The sequence below is a fragment of the Cydia splendana genome, chromosome 19 (genome assembly GCF_910591565.1).
Source record: "Cydia splendana chromosome 19, ilCydSple1.2, whole genome shotgun sequence".
In the NCBI taxonomy this organism is placed as follows: Eukaryota; Metazoa; Arthropoda; class Insecta; order Lepidoptera; family Tortricidae; genus Cydia; species Cydia splendana.
Genome location: NC_085978.1, coordinates 4097389 through 4120394, shown reverse-complemented (window position 1 = coordinate 4120394; position 23006 = coordinate 4097389). Strand labels below are relative to the sequence as shown.

General features: G+C 37.0%; 1 protein-coding gene, 1 long non-coding RNA gene and 1 other non-coding gene across 3 annotated transcripts in view; 2 read left to right on the top strand and 1 right to left on the bottom strand.

Moving 5' to 3' along the window:
- Positions 1-23006, bottom strand: part of LOC134799945 (uncharacterized) — a 280917-nt gene that overhangs the window by 107809 nt on the left and 150102 nt on the right. The window lies entirely within an intron of this gene.
- The window catches only part of LOC134799922 (uncharacterized), a 95229-nt gene that overhangs the window by 22589 nt on the left and 49634 nt on the right, over positions 1-23006 (top strand). Inside the window, exons 2-4 of the mRNA XM_063772360.1 lie at positions 15671-15726; positions 16069-16250; positions 16327-16702. Of these exons, the coding sequence (XP_063628430.1) occupies positions 15683-15726; positions 16069-16250; positions 16327-16702 (602 nt within the window). The 5' untranslated portion in view covers positions 15671-15682. The remainder of the gene's footprint in view (positions 1-15670; positions 15727-16068; positions 16251-16326; positions 16703-23006) is intronic.
- On the top strand, positions 15964-16035 carry Trnac-gca (transfer RNA cysteine (anticodon GCA)). Its single transcript has one exon. It is a non-coding gene; the product is annotated as a tRNA-Cys (tRNA).

Genomic DNA, 23006 nt, shown 5'->3' with positions numbered 1-23006 from the left:
AAACTAGTTTTAAAATAGAGAATTTAATCTCACTTTTTTAAATATGTAATTTTTTTTATGTATCAACCGGCAGAAAAAAGTTATTCAACAGTATGTGTACGAGATAGTGTTAGGGTCAGTTGCACCAAACTGTTCGTACCGTTAAAGAGTTCGCTAATTTTTGATGTATGGAAAGTTTCATAGTAAGGCGCCGGGGCGCGCCGGCTGACGTTGATCAGTCTGTCAAATGTGGTTGGTGCAACTGGCCCTTAGTGTTGTGTGTTGTTATTGGAAGAAATAGTATTCAAAACTATTACTGCTCGTGTATACAAGGCCATCGCACTACCGTCGGAAGGGTTTAGGCGGAGTATGTCACTTTCTTACGAGGTCACTTTCGAGCTAGGTCACTTTCTGAGGACGTCACTGTCTGAGGACGTCACATTCTGGGTTTGTCACTTTCTGTGGTCGTCACATTCTGAGTACGTCACTTTCTGAGAACGCCACTTTCTGAAGACGTCACATTCGGAGTTCGTCACTTTCTGAGTACGTCACTTTTTTAGCATGCACGTGCACCGTGCGCCTGCACGAACAATGGATACCAGAAATTATATTAGCGGTACGGTATAAGGCCACTTTTATGTATGACATACAGAATGTTTTTTCAGTGACCATTGAAGGGAAATACGAATCTATAGACGATAACAGGAAACTGTCGTTGCCGTTTGGATTCAGACGCCCGTTATCCTCTATAGATTCATATTTTCCTTCAATGGCGACTGAAAAAACAACCTGTATATGTCATACATAAAAGCGGCCGTATGCCGTACAGCTGATTGCTGGTATCCATTGTTCGTGTAAGTATACGCTTAAATCTTAGTATAAAAAAGTGACGTACTCAGAAAGTAACGCCCACGAAAAGTGGCGTTGTTTTTTTAGAACTTGATTTTATTTTTGTTCCTATTGATATTAAACAATATAACAACAGCAACGTAATCTAACAGCAGCTATTCAAAGTATATTTGAAATAATTCCAATAGTTCTGACTTAATTCATTGCAAAAATGCTATAATGATGAGAAATGATTTTTATTTTTTTCTCAATTCTCCCATGTCTTGCAAGAATGCGACTCATACCAGTGGGTAGCAGATACATTTACCTACATACCTAGCCCTATTTCGTTTGTGTACGCTGTGGGTCATATGTCCGAACAAAACGCCCAATGACCTTTGACATATCTACCTTACAAATATCTTTAAATTATCCGTATTGTAACTTGTTGAAGTCTAGTAGAAATCTAATTCATTTTCCGAATCGAGCCGTAAGCCTAAATTTAGCTTTCAAGATTTGACCTAGATACACTAACTAACATACATAGTAACAGGGCAAATTTAATTAATTGTTTTTTTTTTTATATAAGTTTTAGTGTTTTGTTATAAAGTTGTATAAATGTTATTAAATAAATAAATAAGCTTATTAATTGTAAATAATATAAAAACTTAAGTATAGTAATTTCATTTTAAGTAACTTTAAAACTATTCCAGTCTCAACTAGATTTTCTTAAAATTTATTATCCTCATTCCTTATTAGTTAATATTATCTATTTTGATCCTTTTTAGCTGATCATCAAACACAAACATCCGCTACCGATATCCTGCCTACGGGAGTGAACTCCTAAATATCACCTGGCCACAACAGAACCAGTGAAAATGAAAAAAATAAGTACCTATTTGTAAATATACTCAAATTTGGTAAAATCATATGTTGTTTTTTTTTAATTTAATAGTACAATAAGAAAATACTTTTATTTTCTTTAGTTTACTGTGTTGTAATTAAGTTATGATTACTTAAACATTACCCAGGGCCTAAAATGAATAAAGTATGGAATAATGTTTCGCCCTGAAAAACTCTGAAATATACTTTGTAGCATGTGGTATGTATAATGAATGATTTATTTATTTGAAACAATATACCCTGTATTGTATTAATCCTTGGCAGTGCTTTTAACAATTTGTTCGAAAATGTGCGGCAATAATGACGTTTATTAAAAGTCAGAATCTTATTAGTGTCATAAATAAGAAAGATAATCAGAAAGGTCGAAGAAGGTTACCTCAGGAGCTACTAACACATACAGGCTGCTCCAAAGTAAAAAATCGTAATTAGTTAATTTCTTCGTAACCACTACCACTACACCGGTTGTTATGATACTGTCTACTGGCTCTAAATACCCTAATGCATGTGTACGTTTCCGTTTTGTCCCATGGCCATACATACAATATTGTCCATGGTATCAGTCAGTATGTGCCCTACATATACATATCCAAACCCAAACAGGCGACGCATGACATAATTATTTAAAAACAAGTATTTCGGTCTTAGCGGCCATTCACGCCATTTTTGAGGCAAATCTCAAGAGCTCGCGGAGTGCACTGAATACGCTTAGCCCGCACTTGATCAATCAACATTACGAAGTTTTTAATTTTTTCAAGATAAGTAAATATTTAAAAAAACTATGAAATTTAAGTGTAGAAAAATACCTAGTCAGCATACTATTATACAATAAATATGTAGGTAGGTACTTATTTGGCGAAGCTAATGACAATTGTCACAAGAAACATGACAATTGTTACGAAGTTTCGACACAGAACTCATTTCCTGTTAAGAATTACCCAAAATTCTTTTAAATTTTGTAAGACCCTTTTTTTGTAAGACCGATCCAAATCGTACCGACATCATGGTGACCCTAATCGTCATCAAGTTGGGGATACCAATTAATATTCAAAGTTACTACAATTTCTACCATATTCAATTTACTGTTTTTTTTGTTGCGCACATGCTTGGCTTAATCAGTTAATAATATTAACATCATAATAATTAACAAATTACTTAAAAGATATCAGAACTGTAATTAGAATATAGCACTAAAATAGTATAAGAAGGTAATGAATTTCAGTAGTATATTGATATAATTTCTATCACAATGGTATCTTTTTAACATTGGCAACATGTGCGAGTGAGACACAGGGCTCAGGTTTTTCTATCTCATGTGGACCGTTTTCTCTAGTCTGGTACGAACAACATTCTGTCTCGGTGATAAGGTTCAAATTAGTATGGCAAAAAAACTGACAACTCGCTCCAGTTTAAACAATATAACTTCATGGTTTGACGTACCTACTTAGTGGAATCTACAATTTCCATACAAATGTGGCTTTCCATTCAGACAATGCAATGGTCCTTATGTTTCATGTGCAATAAGAACCTTTTTATAAGAATTTCAGTTGGAAAGGACCTTATTGCACTTGAAGTATAAGGACCCATTTGTAATGGAAAGCCACAAATATTTGGAGGATTTTTTTACTATCAGGATTGAATATGCCAGTGATTTTGAGCTGGAAGAACTAGATAAACAAATTATTATAATATATAGGGTCTGTGAGACTCAGGTCTATTTTTTTTTTTTTGGAAAAAGCTCTTTTGGACCATTTGGAAACACTCATCATTCATTGCGGTGTGAAAACAAACATTGTAGAAAGTATGTAATCGTGACCTTTGAAATTTACAATTTGGAATGTAGGTAGCTTAAAATCGGACCAAGCTAACGCCTCGGCCAGGAGCCACGAAACGTACGCTACGTGCATATAATGTGGGTATTGCTTATGTAGGTAGTATAACAAATGTATGGCAGTCGAAGGCAGCGTCGAGCAAAAAAGAATAATAAAGGTCTGCATACGGTCACGAATTTATTGTATGGACCTCTATATACCTCACCGATAATTGCATGTGATTTCCGTTCCATTCCGGTATTTGTAGCAAGGTCTGTCGAGGCCTTACAGAATATACCGTCCGTGACCATAGACAATCCGCCCATTCTGGTGCTAAATTCAGTTCGTCTGGATGCGCCTTTACCTTAAATTAATCTTGCAAAAAAATTCATCTCTTACACCGCGCCATCTAGTTTACACTTTTGTCCCTAGTTAGCTAATGAGAGTAATCAGAAAAGCCATCTTCTGTACTAGCGACCTCTAGTCTGTTTTGGCTTAATGGTCACAAGACTGACACTGGGGGATATGGTAGTGTGCGTGAATGCATGAAATTGCAATATTTTGCAGTTTTGTCAGATTTTGATGAAATGAGACACTGTTGAGTGGAATATATTTCGATTTAGACGTAATATTTTTTATTGTTTGCGCCAATATTAACACATCTTAGAAAATTGTTTGGGTTTTGAAAGAAATAGTGATAATCCGCAATTTGTGCACAATCACGCCATCTTTTGGTGGCTAGTCGGCAGGACAGCCCTACACATCCACCTTAACAGGCGTTCCCCTCTGTCGAAAATAGGCGGCCAATGGTCAACAACTTGTCAACCATATGTATGGACTGACGTTTATCTGACATGACGTACCTATACATTTGATGTGCCCCTCCCCCGCAAAAAACGGCAGACTATTTTGTACCGAAAATTTTAGACATGGCGTCTCCGTTGGTTATATCCTCTAAGATTTTCGCGTTTACCGAGGCCCTTGTTAACAAACCTCCTTGATACATCAATGCCATATTTTATTGTCTGTGAAAACTTGTCAAAAAACAGTTTAAGGCATAGTATGTATTAAGTTAGTCTATGAATTTACTGAGTCGGTAGTGCTGCACTCTGGCGTCAGAATATTGCAGTAATATCCCCTATTGACGTATCTCAAAGTTCGAATCGGGTAGTGTATCGGCCCTTAATTCACAGTGTACGTAACATTTAAATGCAGCTTATGCAGCCATTTGCTTATGTAGGCGTTTAATGAATTTCACATGACAATCATAAATATTTACTCGAGACACTTGCAAATACATTGTAAATGATATCATAGCGGAAGGGTTCAACGACTGGGCCGTTTTTGTATCGATGCAAAGGGTGGGTGTGGGTGGTGGGGGTGGTGTAAGGCACAAGAGGATGCAGCAGATGGCAGCCTAATCGATTAGGCCGTTATAGGTTATTTTTGGAGGGCTCTATTGCTTAAGAAATAAATGAATAATAAATATTATAGTTCTTTTTCACACAAGTTGACTAAGCCCCACGGTAAGCTCAAGGAGGCTTGTGTTGTGTGTACTCAGACAACGATATATATAATATATGTATAAATACTTAAATACATAGAAAACAACCATGACCAGGAACAAATATCTGTGTCAAAATAAATGCCCTTACCGGAATTCGAACCCGGAACCATCGGCTTCATAGGCAGGGTTACTATATTATTATATTATATCCACTAGGCCAGACCTGTCATCGTACAAATACCTACAAAAATAACAAAGAAAGCAAAACAGTCCGAGACAGATAATTAAAAATAAAAACTGTGTTGAATAAATCATAGATGAAAGAGTTGAGTACGTTTGCAAGGAGAAATTACCACTCCTCTTGCCTCTTAACCTTGTCTTTTTTCTTTGCCTTTGTAAGTAAAAGAGAATCCTGCTTCGGTTTTTGCGCAAGACCCCAGACAGAACACAGTTTCTGTGCCCCAGCAATAGAGCGAGGCCCTGGGCGACAACACTGTTCGTAACAATCGCAAGTCGCAACACTCGCAACGCTCTAAGACTGCCGCTGAGAGGATGACAATTTTTACCAACGGACCCCACAACAAGTTTCCACAATAAGAACAATCGTGCCCATAAGGTCTAGTTTCCTTTTTGGGTCGAAAACTTATATTAATAAAATTCTCACCAGATTTTAGCTACAGAATCATTGATTCTATCTTTAAAGCCCACGTTCACAGAGTTGATCAGTTTATCAGAGGTAAACTTTCCCTTCTTTTTTCTCTTTATCATATAAAGATACCTAAACCCTCCGTTATTTTTCATATAACAAGGAGTAGGATACCAAAACCGCTCCAACCTTTGCATTGGACCGTCCAATATTTTTGCAATTTTTGTCGCACCAAATGCGATGTCATTTCGGCGGCTCAGAAGTCTGAGAACGGACGGTGGCAATGGGCGTGCTGCTGAGGAAACCCAAGGTCAGTAGAGTGTGGTTTCCACCTTTTAACTGCCTCGAGACCTTCGGTCCTTTGATTAAAGAAGGCCAAGCTCTGTAGGGCTTGGTGTCAAATCATGTCATCCTTATGTTCAGGTGACAAAGGCTTACATATATTTAAGTGAAATCCGAAAGCATTTTACGTCGGACACTAAAATTATACCACATCGGTGGCAAACAAGCATACGGCACGCCTGATGGTAAGCAGTCACCGTAGCTTATGGACGCCTGCAACTCCAGAGGTGCTACATGCGCGTTCCCGACCTTTTAAAAACAACTAACTTAACTGTTAACTTTGTGTTCACTTAAATTTTCCAACTACTATATCATATCAGCTCCTGAACGGCTAAAATCAACCCTAGTAGCATTTTCGTTGGGGCCCACGGTGCCAACGGTAGGGAAAACGTTGGGATGAGGTTCGTTCCGTAGCCAACATTAATTTTGTATTGGCCCACCATCGCATTTACCAACATTCGCTGTGGCACAGATGCCCAACAATGGGCCTTTGTGTATTTTGGTACCGTTGGCTAAACAACGATAATATTCGTTGGCCCAATGATGACATATATCGCATTTACCAACATTGGCAGTGGCAGTGATGCCCAACAATGGGCCTTTGTGTATTTTGCTACCGTTCGCTAAACAACGATAACATTCGTTGGCCCAATGGTGACGAATACCGCATTTACCAACATTGGCTGTGGCACGGATGCCCAACAATGGGCCTTTGTGTATTTTGGTAACGTTGGCTAGTCAAGGATATCATCCGATGGCCCAATGATGACAAATATCGCATTTACCAACATTGGCTGTAGCATTGATGCCCAACAATGGGCCTTTGTGTATTTTGGTAACGTTGGCTAATCAACGATATCATCCGATGGCCCAATGATAACAAATATCGCATTTACCAACATTGGCTGTGGCACTGATACCCAACAATGGGCCTTTGTTTATTTTGGTAACGTTGGCTAATCGACGATATCATCCGATGGCCCAATGATGACAAAAATCGCATTTACCAACATTGGCTGTGGCACTGATGCCCAACAATGGGCCTTTGTTTATTTTGGTAACATTGGCTAATCAACGATATCATCCGATGGCCCAATGACGACAAATATCACATTTACCAACATTGGCTGTAGCATTGATGCCCAACAACGGGCCTTTGTTTATTTTGGTAACGTTGGCTAATCAACGATATCATCCGATGGCCCAATGACGACAAATATCGCATTTACCAACATTGACTGTAGCATTGATGCCCAACAATAGGCCTTTGTGTATTTTGGTAACGTTGGCTAATCAACGATATCATCCGATGGCCCAATGATGACAAATATCGCATTTACCAACATTGACTGTGGCACTGATGACCAACAATGGGCCTTTGTTTATTTTGGTAACGTTGGCTAATCAACGATATCATACGATGGCCCAATGACGACAAATATCGCATTTACCAACATTGGCTGTAGCATTGAGGCCCAACAATGGGCCTTTGTGTATTTTGCTACCGTTCGCTAAACAACGATAACATTCGTTGGCCCAATGGTTACGAATACCGCATTTACCAACATTGGCTGTGGCACGGATGCCCAACAATGGGCCTTTGTGTATTTTGGTACCGGTGGCTAAACAACGATAATATTCGTTGGCCCAGTGAGCACAAATATCGCATTTACCAACATTGGCTGTGGTACTGATGCCCAACAATACCAATTGAGTTTGCTTGTGGCGTCACTAGATGGCGTTACTGTCTCCAAACATCGAAGTTATAGTTATTTTCTCGATTATTCCGGATATAATCATAATATTTTTTAAAAGTAACTTATAAATCTAATAGCTATAACTATAAAATTTATACATAAATTTAAAAAATTGTATTTTACCAACATTTTCTCAATTTAAATCTCAAAAAACATAAATCTCGCTTACGAAGTTTCGAAGTGCGGTTAGTATATATACAAATTAGAGTGTATAGTAAGTGTACTTGCTTCGGCAGTACATAAGGTAAGTACCCCTATTAACGAGCCCATTAAAATCGGCATTGATTACCGCGGTATGTACAAATAGGCGTTTTATAAGAAAGCCTATTGACTTTTTTAAAATTGAAGTACACACAAATAAAGCCTTCTCTATTGACTGTCGAATAAGTATAGCACTATTAAAGAAACACAAAGTAAACAATTCGAAAACCGTAAACTAACTCATCGGGGGCGAAGGATTTGAATGCTCCATACTAACGCGCAACACCTCAAGTAAGCAAACGCGTATTTTATTTAGAGATTTTCATAGTAATGGTGAATATTATAGATAGACTAAGACTTTATATCAATTCTCAATTATGATATGTATGGTTCCCAAATCCTCAATTTGTAAATATTTGCTGGCCAATATAGTAAAAAACAGGAAATTAAAAACCTCGGTGTTGGGTTCCATTTTTTGGTGTGGTTCCTAATTTCGAGGTATACCTCGGTAATAGCGGAAACGGTATTTTAAGTTCGAAGGGTTATATATTCTTATGTAAATACATATTTCCTTAACTCTTGATGTTATTGAAATATTTAACCGTCTATAAAGCTAAAGAGCTATTAACGTGGTATGAAATCTATTCAAGAACTCTTAATTTTAACTACAGTTTTAAGCACTTAACTGGAGGTTTCCCTAGAAACCATTATATGAGAATCTTGTTTAAATATTGATATAAAAACAAAAGCATGGCTGTCAAGTCTGTTTTATACAATGTTTCGTAATATTTAGTATCTTCCATTTTGATTGTGTTCAAAATATACGCGATCTTTATTTATTTTTATCAGTCGTAAATGAGTTTTACAATAATGTGAATTAAACCGTTTAGCGATGGTTACAAAAGACATCACTCGGTAATAAGATTTATGGGAACCCAATACCGACCCACCTACAACTTTGGTCGGAAATAAATAGGTTCATAATATAATTATTATAAAACCTATTGTATTATTTTAATTACAACAAAAAATACACCAACATACAATCGCAATCCAACGCGGCAACGCAGCGAGCGTGATGGGCACCTTTGCGTCGGGGGCGGCCCGGGACGGGATTCAGTAGGTTGTTTATTTTATACATATTTAGTTTATATTTATATTCAAGTTAAGTTTTTAATTAATTTAAAATTATGTTTGGATTATGTGTTATTACTTATTAATAAAAGATGCAGTACATCCAATATTAATTTATTTTAATAAGTATTCGATTTCACATATTTTGTATCACTGGATCAATTTGATGTTGATGGGCATTTATTTGTGTGATGAACACAGATATTTGTTCCTGTCATGGGTGTTTTCTATGTAGGTATATAATATATAATGTATGCCCAGCAGTGGAACGTATATAGGCTGAATTATTATTTTTATTTTATAAATTTGCATTTATTTATATACGTATGTATATCGTCGCCTAGTATCCATTGTTGAAGCTTTGCATAGTTTGGGGCTATGTCGATCTGTGTAAGATGTCCCCTTATATTTATTTATTTTATGTTGTTTTATGTAAATACTTGTATACAGCATGTATTATTGATACGACCACATATATATTATTATCAAAGTGTAGTTAGTAGGTGTAAGTAGACTCAAAGGAATTCACTTTCATAATAATTATATTTTACTAATAAAAATCCTCTTATTTTTCCTTATAGACTTACCTAAAAATATATTAATTGAATCTTATGATTGGACTGATTAAATATAACCCCTACTATTTATTTAACTACTATTGTCAAATAAATATAAGTAGGTATATAAAGAAGGAACTAAACATGCGATGGGTTTATCTACCCTCGTAGAAAGGAACCCTTATCCGCGGTATTTGGGTATCAATGATCAATTACCACGGTAATAGGCGATTTCGACGTTTTAAGTTTAATAATTATTTTTTCTATATAACTGGCGAAAACAAGTCCAAAAACGAATGAAATATAAATTTCGATGTACAAATTATCATAAAAAAATATGTCTTTGTTCATACAGAGCCAGCTTATGTTTCATTTTTGGCTGTCTTTGTAAAAGTTGCTTAACCCCCTCGTTAATAGGGGTACTTACCTTATACTAAAATTGGAACGATACAGAGAAGATTAACAACAACTGCTGCCTAGCCTAGGGCCTTCATGTGGATACAACCAATGCCTACCGTAGTGTAATTGTAATATTTATCAGCAAAGGCCCAACGTCGTATTACACAACCACTTACTTAACGTAGGGTAACTGTAGGACTCGTAAACAAAAGCCCATTACATAATTAGACTGTAGGCACACTATAAATTACACAACTATTTACCTACGGTAGTATTGTAAGAATCCTACACAAGGCCCAACGTTAAAGTTACAATGTTGGCCCTTTGTGGGACAAGCTGTGTTGGGCCTTCAACCTGGTGCACGACTACCTACCGACCTACCTGACTTGCCGTTGGGTAATTGTTGAATTTGCAAACAGAAGCACAACGAAAAAATTGCCCTTTTTTATTTTTTTGCAGTTGGCCCTACAGCAAGCCATACGGCCAAATGTAACAATTAACCAACCATCAAACAAATGTGTATAGGCCCAACCACGGCCCAACCAAAACCACCACCGTTGAATAATTGTATGATTTATTTAAATAGGCCCAACGAAAAAATTACTCTAATGGCCCTCTGTTGGGAATCTTCGGGAGGGCCTTTGTCGAGGGCCCTCCAGCAAATCGTACGGCCAAATGTAACAATTAACCAACCATCAAACAAATGTGTATAGGCCCAACCACGGCCCAACCAAAACCACCACCGTTGAATAATTGTATGATTTATTTAAATAGGCCCAACGAAAAAATTACTCTTATGGCCCTCTGTTGGGAATCTTCGGGAGGGCCTTTGTCGAGGGCCCTCCAGCAAATCGTACGGCCAAATATAACGGTTGCCCAACTAATACGTAAACAAAGGCCCAACAAAATCCCTACAAGAAAATGCTATTAGGGAAACGTCGCTCATGACCAACTCTTGACAATGGCATTTTAGTCAAAAGGGAATCGAAGGTCAGTACCTACGTAGGTAAATACATACAATCCCTAATGGACCATGAATATTGTGGGAAACTAAATTTTATTGTTGTCTGGTATGACTGGTATGTATACCAATATAACTACATATTTATTGTTCTATAAAATTTGGTCGTATTTGTAGTTTTTAAAGGTTAACTTTTTCAGTCGCAACTAACTCTCTCATTTTAAGATAAAAAGCTGAAATAGCCTTTATACATTCAACTTGGCATGAACATTTAAGTACCTAACATAGGTACAAAAAACCGGACAAGTGCGAGTCGGACTCGCACACCGGGGGTTCCGTACTTTTTAGTATTTGTTGTTATAGCGGCAACTGAAATACATCATCTGTGAAAATTTCAACTGTCTAGCTATCACGGTTCATGAGATACATGCGGTGACTGACAGACGGACAGTGGAGTCTTAGTAATATTGTCCCGTTTTTACCATTTGGGTATGGAAGTACGGAACCCTATAAAGCTGTATAGTCAGACCGTAAAAAGTCTGCAGCGATTTTGATAGCCCACGCAGTGCAAGTGTTATTTTAAACGTCAAACTTCTATGAAATTATGACGTATAAATGACACTTGCACTGCGTGGGCTATCAAATCCGCTGCAGGCTTTTTTTGGTGCGACCCTAAGTGCATTATCTTTTACCATCGTATTTTCACGGAAACGCACGAACGTGTTATGGAACGGAAACGTTCGTATCTGTCATGCTATCTCAGAACAAAAAGTACTGAGCTACTGAGGTTGACTGAAGTAGCATGACAGATACGAACGTTTCCGAGAAAGTACGATGGCAAAAGATTATGCACTAATACCTATATCTGTATGACTATGTCCAGAAGGTATCATATATTCCTGGTCAGGCTTTATTAGTTTTTCTATCGTCTACCTACGTCTACGCTATCGTCTACGGACTCCTCACATAACATAACTGACACTGACATAACCAACACCTATAGGTAGAATGGCTATTTTTTTCTAAAATATTTTCTGTACAAATATGGTACAAATACACATACAACCTTTACCTTAACAAAGTGACATTGTCAAGGGAATTGTCAATTCTGTTATCGTTTATCTGTCATTACATTCATTTGATGCATTATACATAAACCAGTGAATTATCATTTTATTTACTAATAGTTTTGTGGAAATATTTCCAAAACTAACGCCGGCACAAGGATTAAACTAAACAGTTATCTTCAATTTGTGGTTTCAACAAACAGAATAATATACCCACATTATTTCTTCTAAGAAAGTGTAGTATTTCGCATTCATTTGGTGTGCTGTACGAATTGTACGATTGTTTGCCACCACAGTACAATAGATCAGCATGTCGCTATGGTCTGGAGTAACGAGAAGACGGGAATACCAGTTTATAGTGGTACTATATTTTATTTAATACCGAATAGTATTTGTTTAATGAATAGAGTTCCCTGTCCTCCTAAGGCCCTACCTACCTACCTATAGTTCTTCAGTTCGATGAAATCTAAATCATATTCAATTGGAACAGAGTCGCTTTTGCTTTGTTTCGTTCAATTTTCAAACAACGCAAAATCAAACTCTATTCTATGTCCTACATTATAGGTTCCTAATTTCAGTGGCAAATTTTGGATTTTTCATTTGTATGGCTGGGCCTTAAGAGGCTATACTGTACAGTACCTGCAATAATATGTTACTCTTCGAAGGCAGCAAAAATATGTGATACGCTCTTATGGCTCTACAAATAAGATCATGTCAGATATTTTTGCGGCCTTTGTTATGTAACATTATTGCAGGTAACTGTACACTATAAGCGCAATCTCAGCGTATGTATGTCCAAAATCTTCCCCTGAGTTACGTAAACGTATGGAATTTTCTTAACTCAACGGAAAAGTCCATTTTTTGTCCCAAATCTCTCCAATTCAAAATTACCCATTTTTCAAAAACTGACATTAAAAACTACACCAAAATAAAAATCAGCCCTTCTAGAACATGTCTATGCAATGTCATCAGATTTCATGACAGACTTCCGACTAACAGCCTAACATGACTCCTTGGGTTCCCCTATCTTTGGCATAATTTTTTTTTGTAATAATTCTATTGTGCATAATACCTTTAGGCATAACATACTGTTAGCATAAACTCACTTGGTACTGGATTGTTGCGCATACATACTCTACGCATAATTTTTATTGATCGAAGTATCTTTTGGCATAAATTTAATGTCCGAATCGAGACCTGGTATCTGTTTCATTTCGCATAATTTTATTTGTAATAATTTGTTTTTGCATAATACGCCATTAAGCATAAAGTACTACAAGCATAAAATCTTATGGCATAGAAATGTTTTGCATACTTGCCAGAATCATATATGTTATAGGCCGAATATTTTTTGGCGGAAATTAATTCGCCAAATTTTTCCCAATTCGCAACTATTATTTTCTCATAATTTCATTTCTGGCAACAGTTTGTTTTCGTGGGGCCGCAGTTCTAACCTAACCTAACCCACTTTTCTGGCAACAGTTTGTTTTCGTGGGGTCGCAGTTCTAACCTAACCTAACCCACTTTTCAGGCAACACTTTGTTTTCGTGGGGTCGCAGTTCTAACCTAACCTAACCCACTTTTCAGGCAACAGTTTGTTTTCGTGGGGTCGCAGTTCTAACCTAACCTAACCCACTTTTCTGGCAACAGTTCGTTTTCTTGGGTGTCGCAGTTCTAACCTAACCCACTTTTCAGACATCAGTTCGTTTTCTTGGTGGACGCAGTTTTAACCTAACCTAACCCACTTTTCTGGCAACAGTTTGTTTTCGGGGGGTTGCAGTTCTAACCTAACCTAACCCACTTTTCAGGCAACAGTTTGTTTTCGTGGGGTCGCAGTTCTAACCTAACCTAACCCACTTTTCTGGCAACAGTTTGTTTTCGTGGGGTCGCAGTTCTAACCTAACCTAACCCACTTTTCTGGCAACAGCTTGTTTTCGTGGGGTCGCAGTTCTAACCTAACCTAACCCACTTTTCAGGCAACAGTTCGTTTTCGTGGGGTTCCAGTTCTAACCTAACCTAACCCACTTTTCAGGCAACAGTTTGTTTTTGTGGGGTCGCAGTTCTAACCTAACCTAACCCACTTTTCTGGCAACAGTTCGTTTTCTTGGGGGTCGCAGTTCTTACCTAACCTAACCCACTTTTCAGACAACAGTTCGTTTTCTTGGGGGACGCAGTTTTAACCTAACCTAAAACTTTTCTGGCAACAGTTTGTTTTCATTTGTTTTGTGAGCTAAAAATATGTATACATCCAAAATGACAATAATATGTTCCCACCCAAAGTTACAATACAATACAATAATAATGTTTTTCTTTTTACGAATTATAACCGTAGGCAGAGCTTTTAGTTACGGCTCTGCGTTAATGAGTCAGTCAGCTACATATTTAGGTGTTTTATGCATTGTTAAATATAAATTAGACTTGGATTTTATACAATCTGACGCTTTCTTTAATTTTAACATTCGTCGAAAAACATTCTGCCAAATGTAGCTTATGACAGATGGGTTAGGTCATACAAGTTATACCAAATAGAAATAATCTAAATACGTTTTCTTCGATGTAAATATTCGCCTAAATCCTATTATGCTAAACAGATTATGAAAATCACATTTCGGACATTTAAACAAATGCAAAATAAAATTATTCGTATCAAAATTCGGCCATGATAGTAGTAGTCTATTTAAGATTCGGACTTGCAAACATTCGGGCTATTGCATATTATACAAACTGAAGCTTTCTGCAAATTTAACATTCGTCGAAAAATATTTCTGCCAAATGGGTTATGCCAGATGCGTTTCGGGTCACGGAAGTTATGCCAAATAGACGGAACCCGACTCCTTGAACTATAGTGTAAATAACATTATTTGCGGTATTTGACGTCTGTCACTCACAACAGCAATACTACGTAAAATGTTTTGCACATCGAAATCACAAAGGAAAACAACTGCACTGCGAACGTTTACGTTCTACGTCTTTTTTTTGATGAATCGGTAGTCGTCTAAGTAAATCGATATGAATTTTTCATTTTTCTTTTAATAAAAATAAGGAAAAGGTGGATAATTAACTGTAAATATGGATATATTTATCGTCACTTAACAGACAACAAATTTGACACAGAAATAACATAAATAAACTTTAAAATAGATCCCCAGTTAGTTTCAATTTTGACAATGGGTGCGACCTACTCGGTCGGTGTATTAAATACACCGACCGACCGGTAGCTTGCGGGAAAACCATATAATTCTAGCTTTATTTAAATCTCAAATAAAAATTCATTATACGTCACAATTCGATACCTCAGTCTACGTGCCATCCAATCGTAATCGCTTGCTGTGACAATCGATTTGCGTTAGTTACATCTCTATATACGTCAGTCATAATGTGTCAAATACCGCAAATAATGTTATTTACACTATAGTCGAAGTTGCAGTAGTAGTAGGTACCTACATCTGTCTATGGCACATTCATTCCTCTCTCTGTGACCTCTAACCTAGATATATACTCGTATGAATAACCTATGTAAGTACTTACTTTATTTATCGAACTCCACGCTTATACTAAAATGCTGTTTAAACTTGTTTCAGATCGAGGAGGTTATGCAGAAGAAGGCGCCAGGGGTGCCTAGCAGTTCCACAAACCAGTAAGTACGAGTACAATATTTACATTCAAATATTTAATAAAATTAGCTTATAAATAACAAAGTACTTTCGAAAAATTTACGATACACAATGTAAGACTTTAAATAATGTGATGATGATGAGACATACTCACCGCGCCATCTGTTGTGAAAGTATGATATTATTTAGTTCACGTTAACGTATGCAGATGGCGTGCCGCTTATCGCAACGTGTACGCTATTTTCAACACAGTTCTCATCGGGGATATAGCTCAGTGGTAGAGCATTCGACTGCAGATCGAGAGGTCCCCGGTTCAAACCCGGGTGTCCCCTTGAAACAACATTTTTGTTTTTATTTTTTTCTAGACTTCCTCAACCAACTGCCAGTTCCCAAGTGACGAGGAAAGGGTTTTCGGCGAATTTCTTCAGGACTACATTCAGCTCTCGCGTGAAGGCGGTACCGACCGCTTCTTCAACTACTCTCCAAGAAACCATCAAAATAGGCAGCGCGGAGACCAAACCTATAACTAGAAATAGACCAAGGACAGGTACATAAACAGAAATAATCATTATCGATTTCAATATTTTTAAAGAACAAATTAAAATGTAATCTTTTTTTTTTAGTACCCCCGCCGGAACAATCAACACTAAAAAGGAGTACATTTCGTACTAAGACAGCTTCTAAGCGACTTGAAAAGCCTAGTGATCCGGAGCGGCCATTGGTCCGAGGGCACCTGACTCCCGATCCTGGGGGATCCGAGAAACAGGACTTGAAAAGTCCCAATGTAGTCCTGCAAATAGTCAGACAATCGAGCAAACCGCTAGCGGCAAAACCACCTCAAAAGATAGAAAAAAGTGACAGCATTTTACCGCCATCTTTAAAACATCGAGCTCCGGAAAAACCTAAATCAAAAATCAAAACTATCAACAACAATAATGTCTGGACTAATGCAAACGATACTAAAATTGTTGGAAAGAAACTGCTGGTGCATTCCTTAAGGTAAGACTAGTAAGTTATTTATAAAATGAAAATATAAGTTCAGTGGTCGAGTAAGTTTTGCGACATTCGCGCCAAAATACTTCCATCGGATAAAGGTATAAATTCCATAAATGCATAAAACACGCCACGCTAAAATACACTCTATTTCAAACACACAAAGTTAAGAATCGCAGGACCGATATAACGGTGTTTACGCGGTATGTGCGCAGTGTGCACGTGTTTGAATAACATTTTTTACGTTATTGCTATCGCATTCGCACCCGCATACATTTTTTCCTCAACACCATTCAGAAGAACACGTTTGTCTATTGCTGTCCTTCTTACACCTGTGGAATGTTTTCGTCATGGTATAACCCGACCGAATTGACACGACTATTTTAAAGGAGGCTGTTATTACTTTGCGGTACGTTTGAAACGAGTGGTATAATAATTGAAAGGGAAGATAGTTCTTTTTCATTGAATTCAGAGCGAGAGGGAGCGGCATGGGCAAGTTAACAGCAAGTTTGTTTGATTCGGTTGGGCCGCGGATGCCATCCGGTCGGCCGGGTGTGTTGTGCTTTCTTTTTTCGAACTTTTAAAAAGTTAATCCAAGTAATGTTTACAAAATTAACTTTGGAATAATCGGTGAAACATGGTGCGTTTTTAGTGTTGTGAAGTGTCAACGTGTGTTGGGATTAATTGCTAAGTCGGTCGGAGTACAGTGGTTAACATGGATTGGAGTTGTTATTTGGTTCTACTTCGTCTTGTTTTATTTAAGTTGGAGAGAAGACTTCTTGTCGTGCAATTCATGCATGTCAGTGTGTCATGCGGGTTGTGAAAGTGATAAATTGTTTCGCTGCTAAGACCAGCCTTCAAATTTAACGATTTAAGTTTCTTTTTTACTCTTCTTCATGGTAATGACAAGTCAATTGAAGCTGTTCAATTATTTAGCCTAGGCATCCAATTTAAATTGCCATTAAGCAGAACAGCCTTGACTAATGGTGTATTACTTAATAGCTGTTGTGTGTATTTTAATGATCTACACTGCACTATTAAGAATCATGCTAACTTCCTGTACCTACCTACTTAATAGGTATAAAGATAGGTCGGTATGTGGATATGGCCTCTGCAAACGACACGTTCCTAGCCAAATTGGCGGCCTGGGTTAAATCTTAATAACTAAGGTTAATGTACTAAAAATTTTAACCAAAACTTTCTACCTTTTCCCTCACTTAAAACGCTGATTTTTGGTAGATTAAAACTGAAATAAGATAAGATGAATTAGAATAATGCAACCAATGCAGGAACCGATGTGAGTATTAGATGCCTCATTTAAAATAAAATAAGGCATATTTTCAAACGTCATGAAACACTGACGGACCTATACTGTAGGATCTGTAATACTTACAATCTGACATTCAAAGAATGTATTGATGTCTTCTAATACCTATGTAATTCATCAAACGTATTTGGTGTAGGTGTTAACCTACCGTACGTGCGTAGAATTAATTGTTCTATGCAAACTGCGATATCTTCATTACAATCTGTGTTAAAAACAAGTAAACAATGTCTACGTGTGCATTGTAACATCTGTGTCAAACTTGTTCAATACAACGTACCTAGCTATTGTTGTTTTTCAATATGCGACCTTGAATTTAAAAATGGTTGCCTATTCGGACCTTATAATTTCTACATTTTATGCCGGCTGTACACACTCGGCGAGGAACCCAGAGACAGGCTGAGAACGAGTGTGTACTGTACATACATACTGCGTCCTTCTTGTCTCGCTCTTACTCGTCGCGTCTCGTCCTCCGATTGGGTCGGAGGGGTGCCAAAAATCACGGCGAGAGGCTCTCGACGAGTGTGTACAGCCGGCATTACAAATTAGGAATTTGACGAATCGTTACGCACACCGCCACGGTTGCCTAACCTTCAGTTTTCGTCTGAAAAACAGCTGATTCGATCTGGTGGTTTGTAACCGAGGTCAAAAATATCACTGAATATACCTATACAATACCCACTTTCTTAAAGAACGTCATTGTATAAATACAATTTAACGAAAAACGACTTAGGCAAAAAGAATATAACCACTACGTTACAGTACCTACCTGCCTAAGAACAAGTTTCAAACATGTGAGACAAATACATGGAGGCTTGGAGACGTAATTTTCCTTAATTAGGAATCGAGTCTTCGACCTCTGAATTAGCCTCCACAGCCAATATAAACTGAATGAATGGCTTTATGATTCAGATAAAATTGCCTAAAAAAAGTTATGGACTAACCTTACAAAATGAACATTCCCCCGCAGTAAGCTCATTTAGGCTTATGTTGTGGATACTAGACGACGCTATTGTTAACTAAATACCTCCTCATTACTCCTCAATACATAGAAAACATCCATGAGTCAGGAATAAAATATCCGTGGTCAACACGCAAATGAATGCTCTTACTGAGATTTAAACACAAAACCACCAGCTTTGCATTCAGGAATCGTTTCCTGTTGATTATGCAAAAGTAGCAGCCAAGAAGTAAAAATGTACTTATTGATAAAAAAAGAAATAGCTTTTTTGTAATTTCAAATAAACAGTTGATACATACAAATTCTGTGTAAATCAAGTACGAGAAGTCAATGTTCAACGAAAAACAATAATATTTACGACCTACCTCTCTGGAGTCATGTTTCCTTTGAGCGTTTAATTCTTTTGGGAATCGGTTGTTTGCTTTCTGTAGCAGTTCATTATAACGTTTCAACGAGAGACAGTAATCGGATATCGGAAGTTCGTAATGAGCTCATAACTTAACGGTCGCCTACTAAGATAAATGTTTGTTGAAAAATGCGGCTTCCTGACCTGCCCTAAATTATGAGTTTTATGACAGCCGAGAATAGAATATGACACATAGAAAATGATGCAATGCTGCTATTTACTGTTTAACGAGAAATTAAGGAAATATACGCGAAATCACAATGCTGACATTGTTTGGAAGGAAAGAAGTACAATATTAAAGTGATAGGAGAAAAGAAATTGTGAAAAGCACTGCTGATGCAGAAACAGCAGACACATTAAAATTTGGCGACGATTTAAATATAACGGAGAGTATAACAACACCACAATAACAAGTGACATAGTTGGACCTTCTTTTGTTATATTGACAAACAACTACCCTTACCTGAGAACCTCAGACAATAATATTTCGTTTCGTCCTATGGCATTGTTATTATGTCTTACATTATGTTACATTACATCACATATTGTACAAAGTATATTTAGGTTTCTCTTCTCAAGTGGCTTTAATATCTTTGTTGTTAAAAGTGCCTAAAAGACTAAGAAATACTACTCCTATTAAATAGTTTTTTATAGTTTTGTGTTGTTAATACTTATAGACGATTTAACGGTAGGGAACTAAACTACATATGGATTACAAAATCCATCTTAAATAATTAAGGCGCGGTGTGTAGTAAAATGTGCTTTTTTATCACCATATTTACAGACTTTTACAAGGATTTCATGGATTATTTTCTAGTATGTATAACTTCAGTCCTTGAACTACGTTATTGCTTGTCAGAAACACGACGGCTCCTTATTTTCTCGATAGAATCTCAAGTTGAAAACATGCCTAACACTGTCTTTATTTCCTTATGTTAGAAGTACTACGACGAAAATGTATATGAAACTTACTTCAGTCGATAGCTTTTAAGTAAATCTTCATTATTGCTTGTGCTTTTATCGATACGTTAATTTTTTCATTCATCATTTTATGAATTCAACATTTTGCCTACTAAAATGCACCCTACGCGGCAATACCTTGCGATCATTCCTCACGCCAGTACGCCCGTGACCACTGTCAGCGTCGGACCTATGCTGGTTTAGCGGACGTTTCATAAAATGGGTAATCACAGTATAATTATGCAAATATGTTATACACACAATGTTTTTTAACATACTTACAAAGAAAAGCAAAATAATTCTTAAATACGGTGACATTTCAGACATTCGTCCGTCATATTGTCATTTTATAACAAGTTGGGCAGCAAAGGCACACACCCATCTAACCAATCCGGAATTCAGTCACGATTGATAAATTGTGTAAACATATTTTAAAAGGCTATTAAATTCAAATATGTGGGAGTGTTTAGTGTATGGTGGTAACCATTTCAACACTTTTAGTTTCCGAGATCTGCGTCCTACATGCGTTTTTGTGGAAGTGGTCGAAAAATGGCTATAATGGTTTTGTGTTTAATTTGATTAGGTATTTACATTCTAAGGAAAATAAGTGTAAGTACAATTGATCACTCTAAACTTTTATCGTAATAAAAAAAATGCGAGAGTGTCATGGGACAATCGGTTGAAACGAAGTTAAGAAAGAGTCGTGACGGAAACTCGTGACGGAAAACTCTTATACTTTTTTTCGCCTAGCCTCCATCCGCCAAGTCCGTACCGTGCGATATAGAACTTTGTTCCAAAAAATGTTTTATAGCCATTTTTTATAAAGTTGTTTTTATACCACATTGGTGGCAAGCAATCATCATACGACCCGCATTTACCCTAGCCTATGGACGCCTGCAACTACAGGGATGAGACACATCATGCCAAATGTTGATTGATTTTGTGATATAGTCCTAATATATAAAATAAAGCTGATAAAGGAATACAAGACAAGTAACATTTCCGTTTTGTTGAAAATATAATTTACATGTATCTCAAGAAAATTTTAAAAATTAGCGGAAATACTTCGTGTAGTTTTGAAAATTGGTATAATTATACCGTGTGATGTCCAGATAGACATACTAAAAGTCCTCGAGGGTAGGGGGTCTTGGAGGGTGTAGCGGGGGTTGAAGATACCTTTTTTTTTTTAATTTTGCTCATATCTCGAATATCTGTACGAATAGCATTATAATTACTTCGGACAAAAGTAAAATATAAACTTTTCTACAAATGTAGTTATTTTTATTTTTACGTTACATCAATACTTTAGGAGCTACAGGTTGTTAAAGTTAACAAAGAGATAAAAAAGACGAATTAAGAAAACGTCGTTTTTTCGTAATTGTTCATCATAAATCATTTTTTGTGTTTAGAATAAGCAAGCTTAGCGACCTGCTGATGAAACAAAAAAAACGGTCAAGAGCATGTCGGGCCATAATCATTAATCAGTATGGGTTCCGAAGTTACCCGTACGTCAAAATAGTCTGATTGAGTGATTGCAAAAACTCAAAAACGGCTGGAGCGTTCAGGTTTGCTACATTTTTCCTTGAAAGTATACTAAGCACTTTCACGATTTTTTCATATTTTTTGGACACATGGTTCAAAAGTTGGGGGAACTAGGGGGGAAAACACCACTTTTTTTCTTTCATATCGATTATTTCACTAGCGTGCGTAAAGCACCATACCCAAAGGTATCATACTACATTCATTGAATGCTGGCTATAATCTGTTTTTCAAAAAACACAATTTGACCGAATCATTAGCTTTGCTAGTATTCTTCCTTATTTTCACTACCTACTTTCCCGAAATTGACTGCTAGAGTTAGACCAAGTCTGCAACGATTTTGATAGCATAGGCAGTGCATGTGTTATTCATAATTTCATAGAAGTTTGACGTTTAAAATAACACTTGCACTGCGTGTGCAATCAAAATCGTTGCAGACTTTTCTTGGTCTAACTCTATTACATTTTTAAGGTCTATTAGTAAGTACTAGTTTTTGTCTCATAATAATTTGGCATCATTTGATTAGATTCTCAGTTTGTCGCGGTATACACTCATATTGTTTATAATTAATAATTATTTACACTCACCGTCTTACCTACCATTTTTAATTTCATTAAGTACTCATCAAAATACGAATTTGGTAAGAAATCTTATTCAATATTAAATGCCGGAAAAAATCCCGGAACTGACAATTCAGAATACCGATGTCGTCAGAATAAGGACGTAGAAGTGCTGCGCGGGAATGGTGCGCCGCGCGGGGCGCCCGCCTGCCCGTTCTACCACTCGTCTGCTTCACCCCCTTGAAAACGTAAAACTCGAGTATACGAGCGCCTTAACGATGATGAGTTGACGAAGCCCGTTGCGGATTTTATCGCTGTAGTTTTTTGTGATGATGCCTGTAGCTGATTGTAAATTTGTGTTTACCTGACGAAGCCTGCGTTGCGGATATAAAAGTATGGTCTTTGAATAAATAAGCTGATTTGAATAATTAAAAAATATCACTTAACAGATCTGTCAAAACGGTAGGTCTGTTAATTCTCTAACGGTTTATGGAATAAAGAAACCGGGCATAAGTTATTACTTGTAAACTTTCTTCACTTAAATATAACAAATGAGCTGG